The 19,060-nt window shown below is 40.1% G+C and overlaps 2 protein-coding genes across 15 annotated transcripts in view; one reads left to right on the top strand and one right to left on the bottom strand.

The window, feature by feature from the left end:
• The window catches only part of LOC115344986 (vacuolar protein 8-like), a 32,252-nt gene extending 21,019 nt beyond the window's left edge, over positions 1-11,233 (top strand). For all 6 annotated transcript variants that reach the window (XM_030023132.2, XM_030023133.2, XM_030023135.2 and 3 more), the window contains 5 exons: positions 883-1,011; positions 3,109-3,223; positions 4,148-4,282; positions 5,533-5,658; positions 6,533-11,233. In XM_030023132.2, the coding sequence (XP_029878992.1) occupies positions 883-1,011; positions 3,109-3,223; positions 4,148-4,282; positions 5,533-5,658; positions 6,533-6,654 (627 nt within the window). In that variant the 3' untranslated portion in view covers positions 6,655-11,233. The remainder of the gene's footprint in view (positions 1-882; positions 1,012-3,108; positions 3,224-4,147; positions 4,283-5,532; positions 5,659-6,532) is intronic.
• MAP7 (microtubule associated protein 7) overlaps positions 9,493-19,060 on the bottom strand; it is a 110,742-nt gene continuing 101,174 nt past the window's right edge. For all 9 annotated transcript variants that reach the window (XM_030023119.2, XM_030023120.1, XM_030023121.1 and 6 more), the window contains 2 exons: positions 11,986-12,212; positions 9,493-11,326 (listed from right to left, as the gene is read on the bottom strand). In XM_030023119.2, the coding sequence (XP_029878979.1) occupies positions 11,316-11,326; positions 11,986-12,212 (238 nt within the window). In that variant the 3' untranslated portion in view covers positions 9,493-11,315. The remainder of the gene's footprint in view (positions 11,327-11,985; positions 12,213-19,060) is intronic.

Raw genomic sequence — 19,060 nt, 5'->3', positions numbered from 1 at the left:
CCAATGATTTTTTTTATATTGAACACTCTTGCTAATGTGTCTCAATTTCTAAGTAACACAAATAATATAGTTCATTGCAAAGAAACATAAGAACTGCATAAAGAACTCAAATTCATAAGGGAAAGAGACTGAAAGAAAAAACGCTCCCAAGAGAAAATCTGTTGCTTTTAACTGGAGACCTAACCCAAAGCCTGCTGAGATCAGGTTTCTCTTACAAACAGCAGTGCCCCCTTAATCCATACTGTTATTGAAGAAATTACCTGGGCAGTAATCCAAACTCAGAAGATCTGATTCAATTAATATTAGTGGTAATTGGAGGAAGACTACATTCAGAGAGAGAGGTATGCAGTGAAGTCCCTCTAAAATATCCATCAGGCAGCAGAGAAACGTATGTATAAACTCAGAAGATGCTGTTCAGAGCATGTTACTAAAGTGGTGCCTGATCACAAACTGATCTAAACATACAGTGCATTATTGTAGGCGAGGTAAATTGCTGAGGTACTGAAGGACACACTGCTGCTGCTACTTCACCATGTACTTTTGCCTTTCACACCTACCCTGACCACTTCTCCTTCCAGTCAGGATCACGTGTCCTTCCCCTGACTACTGACAACCTCTGGGAAGCATTTGATGCAAACAAAAATAAACTACCAGACCTTAAAGACTCCAGCTTTCCATAGCAAGTGTTCTGTAGATCAGTGCCAGTCAGTAAATCATATTTTGAGAGAGAAAAACACTGGATCCAGTCACTACACCATTGGTTTAAATGAGCTAAGTAATGCTCTTCTTTCAGAGCTAAGGTCTATCTATCTATAGTTTGCTGCAAAGTTGCATTGTGTTGTCCATACTGGATGTAACTGAGATACCGGTTGCTATTCTCAGGACACTCTGGCATGTGTCAAGCTGCTACAGAGCCTGGGAATGCTACTGTCAGCTCATAAAACAGACCCTGTGATTGTTGGCCATACTGCTTGTATCATCAAAAACCTGAGCCTTTCCAAAAACAGACAGGTAGGTACCCAATATTTTTCACTGAACTATACCCTGGGAGGTTGCAGTTTTATTTACATCAAATCAGCATTACCCACAGAAAGATTTTTTTTTTTTTTAAATGAAACACATGCCAAGGATACTCTGCACAAAATGTGTATGAATAAAAGGACCTGATGTGCCATAATGAAAGGGGGTTTTATGCATATTTTTCCAATACAATACAAAAACGCTAATGAAAATAAGAAATGTCTAATTTTTCCTATGTGTGATGTGGTTACCTAATTTGAATGACTGCATCATAGGTATAATGCACTTCTAGCAAAGACATTTCATACTAATTAAAGGAACCATCCAGGAAAATCTGAAGTTTGTTAGAAACTGAATCCTTATTTCCTAACTCTCACTCTTTGGCTGCCCTTAGTTATCCACTTATGATGTCCAACACTGCTCTATTTTCACTCCCAGTTTGTTAAATATAACCCCAGCTATTGATGTACATTTTGCCTGTTTGGCAAGGTACTAGTTGTGCCAAGATGCTATAAAGATCTCTGTTGCTGACTTTGCTTCTAATGAGATCCATATCCACAGATGCACTTCCTTTCTCCTTGCCTTTTAAGAGTACCTTGTTCGAACAGTGCCACTAGTAACAATCAATATTGGGGAAAAAAACCCACCTAAATCCTTGTCACTGCTTTGCCCCACTTTCTAGCACACACTTTTTGAGACTCAGTTCCTTTTTTTTTTTTCCCTGTGTTCATGATCCAATTACCACTAGTTCTAGAGATTTAAACTAGCCAAAAGGAAAACCTTTTCCAATTTTTTTTTTCACTTATACTAAGATAAGAATTTCTGATAGTTGTGAAATCAATTTTTGCAGGGAAATTGATTCCCTCAAACTCAAAGCCCACAGTAAGAGTAAAAATGGACCATCCTTTCAAAGTTTGCTTTAAAAAGATTACCATGTTTTTTTGCTTAAATTCTGTGACTTTATTCTGTTATCAGCAGGGAGCTGGTTCACCTTCCTAAAGCTTTATATCGTATAGAGTATTTAGCTCTCACTGCACAAGTGAATCCATAGACATGAGTGGGAGTGCCAGGTTTCCAGGGTCAGTTCTAAGGAACCGTCCCTAAAACACTTAAGAGTCCTTGGCACAAGAGGAAAAAAGTGTTGGTTTTGTGCCAGCAGGACGTGAACAGAGTGCGGGAGCTTGAAAGGTAGCAGTCTTGAATCCAGCTTCAACCTCTAAGCAGCAAGTTAAAAACCTGCAACATAAAAGGAGCACACAAAAAAAGATAACTCCCTTTTGTTGATAGACACCTGAGCTCCCTTATGGAGGTGTGAGCAGCTTCCATTACTAGGACCTCCCAGAGAGCTGATGACTTTGTGATTCAACTTCACTAGTAACCAGTCACCTTCAGGTGACTCATTCAAGACTCATGCCTTGGTCTCATGTGCTATTAATCCAGGTCAGCACAGGCTGAGTCTCCTATCTGTTTTCAACTTGGTCTGTAAAATATATATCCCAGCACAGAGACATGCTGTCCAACACTACTTTTGGCATAGCAGATTCAACCTAAAAGATAAGGGATGCACAGAAAAGCTTAATTCATAACATTTCTCTCCAGAAACAGAACTCACCTTTGCTAGTGAGAGGTCATCTCATATTTCTGCGGATTAGAGCATTTCAACACCAGAAAGTTTTCAAAGCCCTGGAGGCAAAGAAGAGAAACTGAAAACCTTGCACATTTCCCAGTGCTTTGCCCTGTAGCACTCAGCTTAATCACCTCTGCAGCAAGACTTGAGCAAATGACAGCTTAATACTAACATACAGCCTGGTACAGCAGCAATAGGTCAGAAAATTCTTTGAGCTCAGTGATCTGTGATCATGAGAACATCCCACAAACAGAGCAAGCTCTAGGAAATGCCTAACATCAGATGATCTCTGAACAATCCAAGGTGTTTGTCACCTGGTTGTGCTAAACCTGGGAGAAGACATTTCCATTATAGATGTTTTAGCCCTCAGTATTGCTGAGAGTTATTCAGTACTTCTCAAGTCCTCATACAACACTAAAACATAATGAAAATGCTAAACATGAATCTCTCTCTTGTTGCAGAGAATCATTGAAAGCCCATGTGTTGAAGGTCTCCTCCAGACCATGCTTTCTACCGACGCTCAAGAAGACTCTCTTCATTATGTGACATCTTGCCTTGCTGAACTAGCAAAGCAAGGTAGGGAAGCAACCCCACCATAAATGGCTTAATCTGAGAACTGTACCTATCCTTTATTAATCCTAATAGAAGATGAAGCGCAGGTGGACATACAGCCCAGGTCTTTCCCTTTAAATTCACTGGGAGTTTTGCTGTAAGCTTCAAGAAGAGCAAGATCCAACTCGCTGGCAGGACACGTGGGCTCCATTGTTTGCACTTTTTTCTGTTGAACTGCTTAGAATTTTTATTCAAAATTCTTTGTCCTGAATTTTACTGCCGTACAGGACCTGTCTACTTTTCTTTGTAACGTCGCCCAGTTTCTCTGGCTGAATTAATTTCACAATAGCAGAAACTAATATAAGAAGAGAAAAAGACTAAAATACAAAGTGGCTCTTTCTCTTTAAAATTTTTGCACATAGATTTTATAAGAGATCCCAAATTAGCACCAGTGGAAGGTACAGCACTCCTCATGGCAGAAAGGATCAGTGTAAATTTTCCCAGCCTGCCCCAGCATTGGATATTGTCTGTCAAACATTTCATCTTATGTATCTGGTGTAACTGCCATGCAACTGGTGACACGTCACATTTAATTTTGCAAGAGGTGCCCAGCAGCTGCTGGTCAGACTGAGCCCACTAGGCAATAGCAGATCTCGTACATAAAGTGATTCATTCTTTCAGAACACAAACCCAACAAAATAAAAATCCACCAGCCTTTCTGTGAATCAAATCCATGGCCCTACCTTACTGAGAGCATAACCTCAGGACATGGTCCTTTTTTACAACCTAAACATACTTATTGCACAAGTTCAGCACTTACTTTGGTTCTCCAGCTGCATGAAGGATTTCCTATTTAGGCAGTATTGTTTCTGGTAGACCTCTCACCTTCATTTCTTTGACACTGGAGTTTCTGTTTACAGACTACTCTCTTGTCTTTCTGTCTTCCAGAAGGAGCCACGTTATGCATGGTCCAATGGATGGATGAACCCTTGACAAAGTGCTTGGTGAGACTGGCTGGCCAAGTGGAACATACTGAGCCATCCTTTCAAGCTGCCTCCATCATCCAGCACATGATAGGTCATGGTAACTGTCACACAGCATTAACTATGCTTTCAAAGAGATTTATGGCTGTCTGGAATGAAATGAGCCTTTTCCCAAAGGAGTGAACTGTCAGGCACCGAACAACCTTTAACGTTCCTATAGCATCCTCCATCTGGTCTCTACAAATTTATTAGCATAAAAGCACCTACAGTCACCCTTGAAATACACATAAAATAGTGCGTGAGTGCATGAGAAAGCCCAGGGATGAAAATGGACCATAAAGATCTGATTCAGGTGTTTGTTGCCTGCTTCAAGCACTACCATTCTACAGGGCTAGTCTGCAGCCAATGCTGTGGTCCTTAAAAAACAACTTAAGGAGGGAGGTGGGAGACCATAAAGTACTCCTTACCAAGGGAAAGATGAGAATATGTTTCAGACGAGTCATTGTTGCATCTTTCTGTTTGAGCCTCCTTCTCAGCATATACAATGTGATGGCATTCCCCACAGATAGGAGCAGAAGTTGGTAGAGACAATTTCAATGGGGTGGTTGTGTTCCAAAATTTTAGATCACCTCTGCTCCCTGACAAGCAAGAGGAAAGCATCTTGCTGAACCAAACGCTGCTGTTGTAATTCTAGACTAGATTAGCAGCAGCGGTGAAGCAAAGTGGCTTTTAAGAATGTAGCCTATATTTTTTTAAATTTCAGTGAGAGGGAATTAGAAGAGCATTATTTTTACCTGCAGAAAACAAACACTTTATGCTTAATATACTTGTCCCATGCAGCTGAGAACCTTTAAGACTCACAAGGAAAAAGGTGTTCAGATGATTCTTGCCACATTCTCTAGAAAAGCATGGTTAGATTTTAATCCTTAGATGTGAGAGAAACTGAAGTCGATCATGAGTCTCCAATAAGGGAAAACGCAAACCTGTTTCAATTCTACCATCAAGGATTTGCAACAGAGCAGACTCTTAAGTAGTGAATAGAGTCCAACAGCATAATCGCTTCATGGATCGGTTAGCATGACCAGCTGATCAGTCCATAAATCAGCACGCACCTTGCACAAGGACCAGCTTCCTAGCAGAGCAGCCCACTCAGCATTTTATTTACCTCAAGATTCAGCGATACTGTCAGAGGCTGGAGTACATGGAAGTCCTTTGCCATTCTTTGCAGTAGCATTGCTTGTAGGTGAAGTTGGACGAGTCATTAATGACCTTAAATGTTGTTACAAAAATCAGTTTTCAAAGTGTTTTAAAAGCTCCTATTGATCTCCAGTGGTTCTCCCATTTATGCAGAAAAAATGATGCCTTTGTTGAAGAGTCACACCAGAGAAATTCAGGCCTACCTCGAGAATTTTCTTACTCACCAAGAGATTCGCTTTCAGCAGCTGGGCATCTCTACATTCTGCAGACTGCGAGAAGGTATGTCCTTCCTGCTGGGCTGAGCCCCCGGGGTGCTGCCAGGCACTGCCTGCTCCTATCAGCAGGGAACGGGCACTGCTCTGTCACAGAAATGACAATGCCAGGCAACTTCCTCTGGGGACTAGCTCCGCTCACTTAAAAGGAATGGAATAATCTCAAGGGTAGCGGTTACCTTACGTGTTTTTAAATAACTAAGAATATTTTATGATAAAGGCAGGGGGTTTCTTTCTTTGTTTGCTTGCTTTAAAACTAAAGGCTTTCTGACCAGCGGGGAAACAGGACTTCAGGTACAGGTGGTTTTATCTAATATAAGAATGTTTGGCACTAGATGCAGCCTAAAGGCTTTTCAAATATGATTTTAGTTTATTTTGATAGAGCAAGCAAACAAGCAAATCGCATGATGAGCTAGTATTAAAGCTGGGAACTCTCACGTCTTTTTAATATTTTAAATTCTGTTGATTTTTTTCTATTTCTGATTAGGGTTTTTTTGTTTTAGGTAGAAGTTGACTACAGATGAGAGTTATAATATGGTAATAAATGTATATAATGTGTATCTTCACATATATAGAGCCAGAGCCAAGACCCTGCTACATCCTGATATGCACCTATTGCAGAAGGCTGAATACGGCAACTGAGCTTTAGACACCTGGATCAGCAGAATTTAGCAGCAGACAATATTGTGTGGTCATAGGGATGAAAACTGAATTAGTATCTGCTTTGCATGGTAGTAGAATATTGTTCTAACTTCTCTATACTTTACGCTGTAGTAAGAACCATCAACAGTATCTAACCTGAAATAGAAGCTTTCTAAGCATCTAAATTAAAATACAGAGAAAAAACAGCAGGTTGCCTAACACTTGTTTTTCCTCTTCAGATCCAGAATTTTCATTAGCATTCAGAAAAAGCCAAATGGCCAAACTCCTTGAGCAAGTCCGTCAACAAACAGAAGAAACTCAAGAGCTCCTTAGGGCAGCTATTTGCCACGAAGACTGTTAATATTTAAGCTGCATGGCTTATGAAAACTTACCAGATCCAAGAGCCTGAACTTTCAGAGAAGCCAATTCTTTCCATTGGTTTCTGTAGTTAAAGTTTTCCTGCTAGTTACAGTTTCATCATACAAAAGAGATGTTCCAATAACAAGAATCGGAGCAGGTCAAAAAACAATCCCTTGAACACTTTGGCTGACTGCTTAAGTGTGCTTGAGGACTACAGCTACCTTCCTCCCAACTGTTTGGAAAACATCTGTTATGCTTGGGTAATCTTTCATGGTTTGTTTTTAGTTTCCTCACCTCCCCCTCCAAAAAACTAGGGCTGTGTTCATGAGGTTTTATTCACGTAACAGGCTGATTCTACTGAAGAGGCATCTCTCAAGCACACAGGTTCCTCTGCATTCATCTTTATTTTATTTCTGTTCCATGTCCCTTATTTCAGAGCACACTCCAGGAACGTGACTTTAGAAAATAACTGAATTAACACATACTATAAAGGTAGCAAACTACTAACAGGTTACTACAGGAAGTAACTGCTGAGGGACAACTCAGAGAAAATGCAAGAAATTTGTAAGAAACAAGAGTAGGGCAAGCCTTAAGGCTGGTCCTTGCATACGCTGTAGGCACTACACACCAGCAGAAAAGCAAAGACACACTGAGGCAGGTAAATGTTGGATAGAGCGTGTTCAGAATATAGCAGCTACTGTGAAAGATCTGGGTGAGATGTGTTTGAATACAGAAATCTCTGTTTTGCAAATGGTAAATTATTTCCAAAGGTACTTGCAACAGGGCGAAAGTGAACAAAGCTGGCAAAATTAGGAATTGATTTTAAATTTTGATATTGATATTTCATTTTAAAAGGACTTAAAGAACAAAAAAAGTAGTAGGTTTAAATTCAACTCATTTTCTTGCATGTATACAGGATACTGAACAACCTCCCCTCCCCTCTCCTCCAGAGGCAGAGTCTGTCTCACAGACCTTTTAGCAAATCAAAACAGTATTTTTCAGGAAAAAATTGTAGCACAGAGCCTTGAAAGTATGGGGCACTAGTTTTTTAATGTAGGTTTTAATTTGTAAGAGAATAGTAATCTAATAATAATAATAATCATCATCATCTATTAGTAATCCAATTACACCTTTGATCAATACACTTGCTTTTAAATACGAGAATCTGGCTGGAGCTTCATGTTGAACTGGCTGGAATACTGAAATTTTGGAACCACTCTTCTGGGAAACATCTGCTCCCAAGTAGCAGAGTTTCTTACAAAAACACGTCAGAAGAGCTTCCTGTGTTTTGAGGTACTTCTGACCATGGTATAACTTGTACATGCATGTAGAGCTTTAGAGAAATTAAAAAAAAAAAAAAAAATTATTCTGTTATAACTAAGAGTTCAACATTGCATTTTACTGTGGCCCAAATCTCTAAGGTTAGTTTTGGTGCTTGGGAGCGGCATTTCTGCTAATGATTCCTTTTAATAACTGCAAGTTCTCTCCAATAGTACTGTTTTAAAAAAGTCCAACCAAAACCAAACTCAAAAGCCTCTCTGCAGTGCAGTAAAAAGGCCTGTTAAAGAACAGGGCAGATAGAGACTTCAGATAAAGCAGTTCTAAAGCATTTTCAATATTCATGTGTGACAGAAATTTTCTTTTGAAATCTCATGTGAAAGACCCATGTGCTCAGCTGTGGGCAGTTGGGCTTATTAAAACAGAGGACTACAAAGAGCTGAATGACACAGCTAGGAACAAAACCAGAAAATCTCAAACTTCAGGCCACCTCCTTGGGTGACTTTAGATCATTTCCCAAAAAGAAAATCAGTGCAATATTAAGCAATGGCATTAGAGTCTGTCTGTTTTTCTTAGGTATTTAATTGCAAACAATACTTTAAGGTCCTAGCAAGAAGGAAAACAACAAAGCGTTCTTCATCAGGAATGAGGAGATGAGACAAGCAAAGCTAATGGTGAACAGCCCAGTAGTTGTGAATGTACTGAACTAAACTCACTGAATGTCATCCCTGTAAGCATTTACGTTGTGCTGTTAAGACATAAGCAAGGAGCTGAGTCTTTCCAAAGCACAGTCTAGCTGCTGTGAAAGGTTACTACTCCGTAACTTCAGAGTAGCCATCTGTGGCTTCTACAGTTGCTAGCTCTACCTCACCGAGTAGTTAAGTGTTGCCTCTGACAGGACAAACAACAAAAACCATTGCAATAGCAGGCAAAGGACCTGGCCTTCATTCGATACTGTATTTTATTACCAAGAACATTCAACAGAAAAACTATTTTCCCAGGCATTTAAAGTGGCTTAAACCAAAACTTAAAATTTCAATTCATTTTTTTTAGTAGTTTTTTTTTTTTTATTCATACACCTAATTCTACTCCCAGTTCCTCAGCTTTTAGTTCGTATGTGGGGCCCTTGAAATGGAGGAAAATTTCTCTCTCATTTGAAGCAAACCTGTAATGAATACAGTTATAAATTTTTACTGCAGTCCAGTTAGGAAAAAAAAAACCAAAACAAAAAACAAAACACCACACATGAGAAATGAAGCAGGCTCTTTATCTCTGTGCTGCAAAGAGTGAAACAAGCGTTCTGAAGTCTCACAAAGCCTGATCAGCATAATTTAAACCTGAGCCTAAATGAATCCTCAAACTTAAAACTGAAGCTAAATCTTACTGGCTATTTCTTTGCTCTGTTTCTAGCTGTAAGTGACCCTGTACTGATTTTCTAGTGAAGAGATTAAAGGAAACCTGAAGAAAAGTTTTAAACAGACCAGGAGTAGCAAGAAGAGTTTTCCATCACAGATTGACTCCTGTTTCAAGTATGCAAGAAAAATGAAAATATAAATAGAAGTAAATATTTCAAACAAGTTTTATTTGGTACTTACATGCTATATATAGGTTTAAAGAAAAGCTACATATTTTGGACACTATTGTGGCTGTGTACATGGAAAACTAAAGAAAGCAAGAAAGGAACCCAATTTATTTTACTGTGTCACAAGCTGCTATTGAAAGCATTCTCACTGAATGGCTGTTTTTTCCCTTCCATATACATTCTGGCAGATGAAGTCTCTTTTCCATTGCATTTCCATTGCATTTCCATTGCTTTTATCCCATCTCCTGTACAAGATGAACACTTGGCAGCAGCAGAAACTCACTTCTTCAAAAACACTTCAGCTTTTGTCTCAGAGGATTTCTTCTGCTAGCAGACTTTCTGCACAGCTTCCTAGAGGCCTAGCTCAGCGCTCACTAAAGGCAAGTGCAGGAATCTTAATGGTACATTCTCTGGTAGCATGAAGTGAAACCCCATAAGCCTCCGTTTCCACTAGCCAAGGATCTGCTCACCAACTTCAGTGAGCAATGCATCAAGCCCTGGTTGGTGCTTCAAACTCAAATACCTAGAGTGAGCCCTGCCTGTAACAGCATTGTTTATCAAAGCACAAAAAGGTGCAAGATTTTACAGTTCTGTCCAATAGCAACCAAAAGTGAGGGATGGAACAATGACAGTAGAAATCGGCATCAAACTAAAGAGAAAGCAACCTGCATTGCTCCTCTTATCACTCAAACTGCACTGCTTTATAAAAACCACACACTACATAAAAAACACAAACAATGACTGTTTTCCATTTGCTCTGAAACGAGCAAAACCAAGAAATCCCTAGACCTGCTTCATCATCCAAAAATCAAATATCTCAGGTTTCACACAGTCTTCAATAGTCTGATAAGGCAAAGTCTTCCATGACTGGGAAAAGCAGCAATTTACAGGACTCAGAACAAGGTACTTCCTTGTGTGTGTGTGCACGTGTGTGCGTGCATATGCGTACACATCTTTTATAGTATTGTGAACGTGGATGTAACTAAAAAAAATCAAGTTTGCAATATCGTTTTACCACATTTTTCTAATTTATTCAATTAAACGATTTATTTCTGTACTGAACAAAATTCATAAATACATCATCTAGGAGAACAATAGGTTTTCCTCTTGTCCATGAAAAAATAATGCTTTCAAATTTTCACATTTTAAAACCTGCCTTATTTTGTGTTTTTAGAGAAAATGCGAGAAGATCATAGTGACGTCTCAATTTACAGAATGTCCCTGTAGGAATTACATTTACAAGAACCTGATACAGAAGCCTATACTTTGCCCCCATAATTAGAGTTCTCTGCAATAATATTTAAACCAACAGGTTTAAATAAAACACCCCATTAACTCTACTTGTAGAGCAATGAGGTATTTATTTTTCAAGTATTAGAACCACAAAGTGTAAAAGATTCTTTGCCAATTTTACAATTATGCCTTTTAAACCAACACCCACCTTTTTAGAAAAAGAATCAGTCCCACCACCCAAATCAGCCCATTGCTTTCAGATTCCAGTGTCTTGTGTCTTAAGGAATGCAGAAATATCCATTTACTAACAGAAAAAGCTTGTTGGAAAAAGCCATATTAAGTAATGCATGTGAAGCATGATTTTTCTAGTGATGAAAGCTATTAGAAAGGTGATCCAAGTCTATTCCCATCATTTCTTCTGCTGGTTTTACTAAAGTCCTTCCAAAAAAGATATTCAATAAATCTTTAAAAAACTGGAGAGAAAAAATAAAACACTCCTTCATAGCATGGAAGAAACTCCACTGACTGCAGAGATGCTCATATCACCTTTGGTTCTTCAGAAGAAACAATCAGATCACTTCTACAACAGAAGGCATCAAAAATGACAGGTCAGCAAAGAGTGACGAAGCTTACTTCAAAATGCTATGTATTTATGCAATTATTTTATTGTAAGATTATTTTCCTTACATTTTCTAGCCACAGAAAAAGAAAATGGTAGTCCAATTTAATTTGCTAAATTAGTATTTGTTTACCTACCATCCTTTAAAAGTTGTGATGCAATTCAGAAAGATCTAGTGTGCTGCAAACCACTTGATGAGGGAAACACATCCAGAATTTTACAGAAAAGGTAGGTACCAGCTCCCCTTCTGCATGTGCGTATCAGATATTGCACTTGCAGAACTGGAACATGGTTGCTGATCATAAGCTAGGAACAGCAGTTGTCACTTATCATTTCTGTTTGAAAGCACAGGGCAAACATTTTCAAGCAACTTCAAATGGCAGAAAGTGCAGTGTAACTGAGAAGCCCCCCCTCAAAGAAAAGATAAGGCCTCACCATAATTTGTACAGCATCTGTATGTACTTGGCATGCATAGCTTTACAAAGTGGAGATATGCTCCTTTCCCCAAAGTATATGGGGTTTAAAAATGCTTAAATTAATCAACTTATAGCAATTAAAAGCTCTAGGTCCTCTGTCAATTACAACACATTACAAATGTCAATGAACCAAGGTGAACCTACCTGCTGTTTGATGTGTTTGAACACTATCTACCTGAGGCAAGAGGGTCCCCTTATCTTCAAAGGCTAGAATTGGATTCAAAGGAATTTCAGGACTATTGCTTCCATCATTGTTCATGGCATCCAGCCGGGGTGGCTTAGAACCAATAGGCAGGTTTATGATCTCTTCAAAGTTATCATTCTGCATAGATGTTCCATTTTCGTTTGCATTTTTCTCTGGATTGAGATTGCTGAAAGAGAAACATAGGTATTTCCTCATATGCTTCATCTAGAACAGAAATTTAGTCCTCCTCAAAGCAGTATTACAAATGGAAGAAGAGTCTGCATTAATTCTGAGCGTTCTTTTAGCCAGTAAAAACAGAACTATGCTTCTACCACAGTAGAAAACCTGTTTTTGCAGCCAAGTACTAGACACGCCTTCCGTCAATCACATGGGATAGTTGTTACGTGTGGCTACACAACACGCAGAACTATAGAGAGCTTTATGGACACTGCAGTTCTGAGAAGTGACTGCAATGGGAAGCAGAAAGAAACCCCCTGCAGCACCACCACTGCTATCTTGAGCCACCCACCTAATGCAATTTGCAGCCTCTAACATTTTTTTCACCTCTCATAACCTTTGCCATACCCTTCCTCTTATTGCAAATCAATGTAATTGCCCTTAGGTAAGATCACTGGCATTTTTGTTATTTCTTGGATCACCTCCTGGCTCCAGTTTTGGAGCAGCCTCTTCTACCTGCCACCGATCCAGAGAAAAAACTCCCTTATTAATGCAGTTCTCCTTTCAGTCCCTCCTCCCCTACAAGTTCTTAGGGCTTATTTCCAAGGCACAACCCAGCTCTGCACCCCTCCCATTGATCATGCCCAAGCCAAAGGAAACCCCTCCCAGCATCCCTCATGGCAAGCGGCACATTCTTCTTCCATCTCCCACTTGACAGAGATGCCTTATGAGCAAGCTCCTGTACTTCTCCCCCAGTCAGAAGCAGTACAAGGACAGACACTCTCCAGTTACACATACTCTCCTGAGAAGACACATGATCATGTCTCAGAGTCCTGCCCCTCCTCTCCCAACCCTTTTATTAGGCACCCTATCACCAAATCCTGCCGTCTTTGCAGACAGCATGCACTACCTTGCCAGAGGGGAGAAACTAAGGTGCTACTTAAGTGAACAGGATGACAGTAATGGGACCATAAGCTCCTCGAGAAAGAGCAAGTACTCAACTGACACTCAAAAATCATGTGAACTTTCACAGGGGCTTTTTAAGGCCCTCAACAGTTAGATCCTGGCTATCTTGGGTACCTACTCCCTATTCAGACCACATCACAACTGTTCAGCTTGTTTGGAAATGCTTCAGCCACAAAGGCTCAGATGCAATTTTCCTAGACTGAAACTAGGCTATCAATTTCCTCAGGCCATTTCTGAGCAGGTGGCTTGGTTTCACAGGCTAATTTTCTCCTGACAGTACATTTACTAGTCTTAAAAAAACTGCTTGTAATTGGCATATGGTTTCATTCGCTGGCTTCTATGGTTGTCCAACTCTTCACAAACAATTACAGAATTGTTTTACAGTACTTCCCAAGAGAAAGAAAATAATTATTGCTCTTTTGAAAGTGGCAATGTTTTATCCAAAGCCCAGATTTCCTGTGAGAACGATGTGCTGGTTTCCATATCAAGTCTTTCCCAGTTTTTCAGACTTATCACCAGTTCTTTTTCAGAAAGGCACCCCCCTTTTTTTATCTGTGGATATGCTGAGCAAATTTCAAAGTGATAAATAGGTTTTGCTGCACTAAGTTTGAGAGCAGACACAGAAACCCTGATGGCTGCCTGGGAGAGGTCACAAGTCACATCACCCTTTCGTGCTAGAGGTCCGCATCTGTAAGATGAGGAGCAGAATCTGTGAGATGCTTTGGGACTAATAAAACCTGCTTTGTAATGTACAGTTATTAGGTTATTATTCACTATAATATCCTATTACTTATTTCATCCCCACCTACTGCCAATAGCTACTTACCAGAGCTAGGATAACATGGCAAGTTTGATGGATGGGGTAAGAAACAGGCAGGAAGAGAGCAACTGCTCATTCATATAAATTAAAACAGCATAGTACTTCAAGTGCTGGTACAATGAAGAAGCCTCCTGCTTCTGCAAACATATTAATTTTTCTATCCAATTGATCAGCTGACTTCAAAGATAAATAGGTCTTCATATTTATTTGTCATTGCACTGTCAGTATTACACACCGAGTTAGACCAGGATTCACAGACTTGAACGATGTCTTCTGAGACATAGGAGTCTATACAATCACAAAGGGGGTACAGAAGAGGAAACCACAACTATGAATCTTCTAAATTTTATGCTATAAAATCTTCTCTATTTCCTGCTATTTGCTCCACCAAATTACTAGGGGAGGAAATTTAGAAGAAACAAAGTGAAAAATGGAACTGTGGAATTAATTTCCACTGGACATCTTGGAGGCCATAAGCTCAAAAGGAGATTAGACAAATTCCTAGGAGATTGGTATACCCTCCAGCTTCTGGTAATTAGCAGCTTAGGGACTACTTGAGCCTGTGGTTGCATTTGGACCACAATGCTTAGTAACCCTTCATTGACCAGAGGATTTCCTGGTACTTACCTTTTTTCCTTTGCACTCTCTCCCCAGGTGACTGCTACAGGCCATTAAAGCAAAGAACACACAAAGTAATGGATTTTTGACCTGCTACAGCTGCTCTTACTGTCTTATGTTACATTCTTAGCGATGTCGCACTGTCCAATGCAACACCGGAGATAGCCTTATCAGACATACAATATTGCAGAAAGAACTGGATAATTTTGGCATTCTAAGATACGCTGAAAGTGTGCTTGTAGCAAGACACCTAAGTAACAAAAAAAAAAAAAAAAAAAAAAAAAGTTGCCTGAGTTGTTCAGAGTGCATTTCCAAATCTAACAGTCTTGCAAGCATCTGAAGGACAGCTTCACAGCAGCTAAAAAGCATCTGTGCAGCTTCACATTTTGATCTGGACACATCAATATTGACAAGACAGACTGGAGGAAGTTGAGAGAAGAGCAGCTATTTTAATTAAAGGAACTGGAACATCCAAAAAGTGAAAAACTACTGAAAATTACATCTGACTTAGATAATTTTAGCCAAAGCTCTGCGTAAACATAATCTATATTTAAAGAGACTAAAGAAGAAAGAAAGCAAGCCAGAACTTAGTATGTCTGTTTCTGATCATCCATGGGAAATCAACACCAAATAAGAAAAAAATGAAATAAAATACTGATTTGTACACCTTTGGAAAGTGCCAAAATATTTCCACAGCTGCTATTCTTGACCTGAAGGACAATGTCAGTTGCCTCATTTATTTACATGATTTTAGCAGAAGTGTCACAGGGAGACATTAACAGCAAAACGGACCCCAGACTTCTGGATGATTTAAATAAAATAAAGCAGTGTTTATTTTTAATCTGCTGAGACAGCAGCACTGAAGTCAGCCAGCAATGAGGAGCTGGAGGCCTACAGATGAAAAGCTGGAGGCCTAAAAATGAGGAGCTGGAGGTCTAAAAAAGGAAAGGTAGTGCTGTCCTGGTTTCAGCTGGGACAGAGTTAATTGTCTTCCTAGTAGCTGGTACAGTGCAATGTTTTGAGTTCCATATGCGAAGAATGTTGATAACACTGATGTTTTCAGTTGTTGCTAAGTAGTGTTTAGTCTAAAGTCAAGGATTTTTCAGCTTCTCATCCCCAGCCAGTGAGAAAGCTGGAGGGGCACAAGAAGTTGGCACAGGACACAGCCAGGGCAGCTGACCCAAAGTGGCCAACGGGGTATTCCATACCATGGGACGTCCCATCTAGTATAGGAACTGGGGGGACTGGGGCTGGGGGAATCGCCGCTCGGGGACTAACTGGCCCGTGGTGAGCAATTGTATCGTGCATCATTTGTATATTCCAGTCCTTTTATTATTACTGTTGTCATTAGTGTTATCATTATCATTATTAGTTTCTTCTTTTCTGTTCTATTAAACCGTTCTTATGTCAACCCATGAGTTTTACTTCTTTTCCCGATTTTCTCCCCCATCCCGCTGGGTGGGGGGAGTGAGTGAGCTGCTACGTGGTGCTTAGTTGCTGGCTGGGGTTAAACCACAACATGCTACAGCAAATTTCAAGTGGGCTATCCCACAGACTGAGCAATGAACACTGCGTAAGAATTTGAACCCAGTAACATTCTTTTCCAGGACAAGATATTGAGGCAATCACCGTGTCTGTGTATTTCTAAAGACTGGTTATTTAATCTACCCAGACCCAGCTCCCTTTATACAGGACAGAGACACATAGATGAGGTGAACTGCTCCCACTGAGGCCCACTGCAAGCATTTATAGAAAGCAGCACAGAAAAAAAATGGAATTACAGGATAAGAATAAGTATCATAAGGAAAATACTTACAACATAAACCACTGCACTGAAATAACTTTCTGAGAGGTAGCAGACAGGATCTAATTTAGGCAAAGAATTAGAAAGTGGAAAACAAACAAAAATCTGCAAGTGGGAGATGGATTAGGCAGCTGTACTGGTTATCCACCTCCAACTTCTATCATTGTGCCTCTTCCAGGACTCTACTGCTCAGTAAAGGAAGAAAAGATTAGAATCTTGAAAAAAACATGTTGGAATCTTTCATAATTACAAAAAATTTGAAAATACTTCAACATTATATCTTATTTTCAAATGACTGTTTAAAATTCATTTTTCCATTTATTGGAAAAAAAACCAAACCAAAACCCAGAATCTAGCCAGAAGTTAACATGCCATTAATAATATTGTAGTATCTGTGAACTACCAGTTTGCTTGGTAATTCTAGATACTTTACTATCTAACTGGAAAAATTTCCATGGTATGCTCCATTTAAAAAAAATATTTAGTGTTGCCCTTTCTATTGTACTACACCTGGATGAGAAATGTCTTCATTTAAGTTCAGTTGTGAGTCTTCTCACCACAGACTTACAGGTCAGATAAGGTCACTCCCTGCCCCACCCCCCAATAATAATTCACTGTTCTTCATTAACATTCGAGCATTAAGTTGCTTAACCAAATTTACTTGTGGAAAAGACACTTGGGGCAAGCATAGGTGGCAAAATAGAACCCTTGCAGCACCACTTAAAACTACATACCACAAAAATCACGTTCATGTTCAGACACGTCATTTTAACTCGGACAACTATGTAAAAAGAAATTGTTTCTATGAACTGAGAATTCACGTAAGATCTGTTTGAAAAAACTTGAGTGCTGACATGGTAAACCAGCTCATTTCCCAAGCAAATATATCTGGGTTTTTTTTTCATGATGCAAAGTGAAGAAGCTTTAAGCCTAAGGAAAATTGATTAATGTTCATTTGCTTAAACACACAGGAGTAAGCATACCAATAAAAATTTTGAGAAACTATTAGGTGGGGTAGGTGATGGCACCAATCTATCACCTGCAATAAACGTTTATTAATAAAACTAAGAATTGTTGACAATAGATATATGGCAAACAATGCAGCAGATCACAGCATTTTCATTAGGGTTTATGAAGATCAATTGACTTGAAAAGCTAATGAAGTTCCAGTACAAGATCTGCACTGCTGATCAAAAGCAGCAACAGAGAATGGTGAAGTATTGAAATCAATTGCCTTCAGTCTGCCAGAATTCTTTTAATCTTTCTCAGTTGCGCTGTACTCATGAGCATGGAAGCAAGCATGCTATTTCCAACTGAATCCCAGCCACAGAGCTGACAGAGGGTGAACGACATGATGGGGAGGAATAGGGATGAAGGTTCAGCACAGTAAGCAGTCAGGCAACTTCCTGTTACGTCTCAGAGTAGAACACCTTATCTTCACACAAACCTGTAGTAGCTTTCCAAGTCAGCCTCCTTCAACACTACTGGTGCAAGGGACAGAGCACCTGCATTGTCTGGGGAGTGACCTCAGCTACAGGTATTCTGACCCCAAATACAGCCGTTCTGGGTTTGGTCACTGAACACCGACCGCCAGTTCTGTTCAAAGACACGCACACATTCGGGCTAGACCCCAGTGCTGTACAAAATAGACCCACCAACACTTAAACTTCTGTCCTAGACCCAGTGAAACTTCCCAAACTTCCTACACTGTAGTAGGAGAATGAGACTGACTGTTGCTCTAGGCCTGAAGAAGACTCCTCTCTTTCACTCTCTTCTCTTGCCCATACAAGCACATGCCACAAGTCCGCCAGGCAAAGCCTTTTTAAGTTCTGGTCAGAAATCTGAGCTATCTTGCCCTTAAAACACGCTCAAGTCTTTTCCAGACAAAAGCCAAATCTTTCTTGGGGCTGGAGCGAGGTGCTCACACAAGAGACCATCTCCATCCACCCTGTTACCCTGTTGCTGTTGTGTGTGCTATACTATCAGGTGTATCCAGATGCCAGACAACCACAGCACATGAGATGCAGTAGCAGTGGTGGTGGCACCTGTGGCTTCTACCACGTGATAAAAATCTGTGCTGCTATCTATTCCTTACAACAGTTTTTCAGGCTGCCTGGGCTAAGCTTACACCAGGGTGCTACCAAGCGCTTCAGCCTTTGCCCTCCCAGTGAGTGTGGATGTACCTCTGAAGTAGAGGGTCCCTCCACATCCCAACCTGGCATACCAGTTTCCCCTTCCACAGCCTTATACACACTTCCTACTTTTGTTGCTGTTCTTCAGTCTCATTTATTCATTCTTCACCTCAGCTGTTCGGAGGTTCCTTCCACATGGATTATAATGCTACAGGACAGCATTCATTAGCATGGCACACTTTATATTACAAACATCAAGGTGCATATAAGGCTGGGAGTGATTAACATTTAATAGCTGCCCGAGACAATTATGAGGCAGCTCTGTGCAGCTCATCCAATGCAGTTCAGTGCTCAGTGTCACTGACAGAATTTCTCTCAGCAGGAGCATCCTTGTCAGCATGACAGCAGGCTAAGATCCCCCAGGCATATGGAAGGACCAAGAGAGGGCAAATTCCTCCTTCAATTAGTGCCAATCACTCCCTGAAGCATACCGCCCATTGCAGGCTGCGTGATGGCTT

The sequence above is a fragment of the Aquila chrysaetos genome, chromosome 8, assembly GCF_900496995.4.
Source record: "Aquila chrysaetos chrysaetos chromosome 8, bAquChr1.4, whole genome shotgun sequence".
Classification (NCBI taxonomy): Eukaryota; Metazoa; Chordata; class Aves; order Accipitriformes; family Accipitridae; genus Aquila; species Aquila chrysaetos.
The sequence above is the reverse complement of the archived record's forward strand: the minus strand, read 5'-3'. Positions and strand labels throughout refer to the sequence as shown.